This window comes from Aptenodytes forsteri, unplaced genomic scaffold, assembly GCF_000699145.1.
Source record: "Aptenodytes forsteri isolate BGI_AS27 unplaced genomic scaffold, ASM69914v1 Scaffold87, whole genome shotgun sequence".
NCBI lineage: Eukaryota > Metazoa > Chordata > Aves > Sphenisciformes > Spheniscidae > Aptenodytes > Aptenodytes forsteri.
In genome coordinates, this window is record NW_008796041.1 from 4,777,158 (window position 1) to 4,778,211 (window position 1,054).

The following is a 1,054-nucleotide window of genomic DNA, read 5'->3' on the forward strand; positions in this document are numbered from 1 at the left end:
CCTGGTCCCGGCCGGGGTGGAGGCGGACCTGAGCCAGCTGAGCGAGGAGGAGAGGAGGCAGATCGCCGCTGTCATGTCAAGGGCGCAGGGGCTGCCCAGAGGGAACCTCGCCGGCGCGGAGCCGCCTCCCATGCAAAGGCACGCACGGAAAAATCTCCCTTCTCCCGTTCCTCCCTTCCCCCTTCTCCGTCTCCTCGCGGTGGGGCGGGGGGCGAGTCGCAATACGGTCCGGGCCCGCTGCATCGCGAGCAGGCGATGCATTTTGCTGGCTGAGGGAGGGAAGGGGGCGGCTGCACGAGTGCGGACGCTAGGATGGAGCCTGCACTCTCCAGCTTTCCCCGCTCCGGTGGCTTCTGATAATAACGACGGTCCTCGGTTCCAGTGGGCTGTGGCCTCTCCCCTTCCCTCCCTTCGCACCGATCCGGAGCACGGGTAGTTTCAGGGTCTAGGGAAGGGAGAGAGCTGCAGACAACGTTTCGGTTTTCTCTGTGTGTGTGTGTGTGCGCTTTACGGGGCTGGAGTGCCCCACAGCTCAGACAGTAGCCTGGGGAGCTCTCCCTAGGGCTGATGGGCTCTGTAAGCTTCTCTTTCTGGAGAAAGAGATTCTTGTTCAATCTTTCAAAGCTTTTGGGCATAATGCATTTGCTAGCTATTACTCTGCCAGTTCTTAATCTCGACAACTATCATTTAGTTTCATTAAATAGTCATGGATCGAGGAGGTTTGTTTCAGTCTATTTTTTCCCCCTTATTTTTCTTCTCGTTTTTTTTTCCTTTCCTTTTTTGTTGAAAGGAGAAAGAGGCGAAATAATAGATTAAATTGATTGCCACGGGATTCACTATTCTGGACGGTGATGGCTTTACCTCGCTGTGCATCTGCGAAGGCCAGGGTAATTTCCTTCCCCTTTCTTTCCCTGCCCCTTCGTGAATTCACTGCCCGACGTGCAACAAGCCCGTTCCCCCGCCCCGGCCCGGGGCCGGTTCTCTCCGCGGCGCCGGCGCCGGCCTTCCCCGCCCGCCGCCGCCCCTGCCCCTGTCCGCGCTGCCGAACTCGCCG

At 58.5% G+C, this 1,054-nt stretch overlaps 1 protein-coding gene across 1 annotated transcript in view; it reads left to right on the top strand.

The window, feature by feature from the left end:
• Positions 1-1,054, top strand: part of PCLO (piccolo presynaptic cytomatrix protein) — a 393,514-nt gene that overhangs the window by 1,116 nt on the left and 391,344 nt on the right. The window contains exon 2 of the mRNA XM_019473705.1: positions 5-138. Within this exon, the coding sequence (XP_019329250.1) occupies positions 5-138 (134 nt within the window). The remainder of the gene's footprint in view (positions 1-4; positions 139-1,054) is intronic.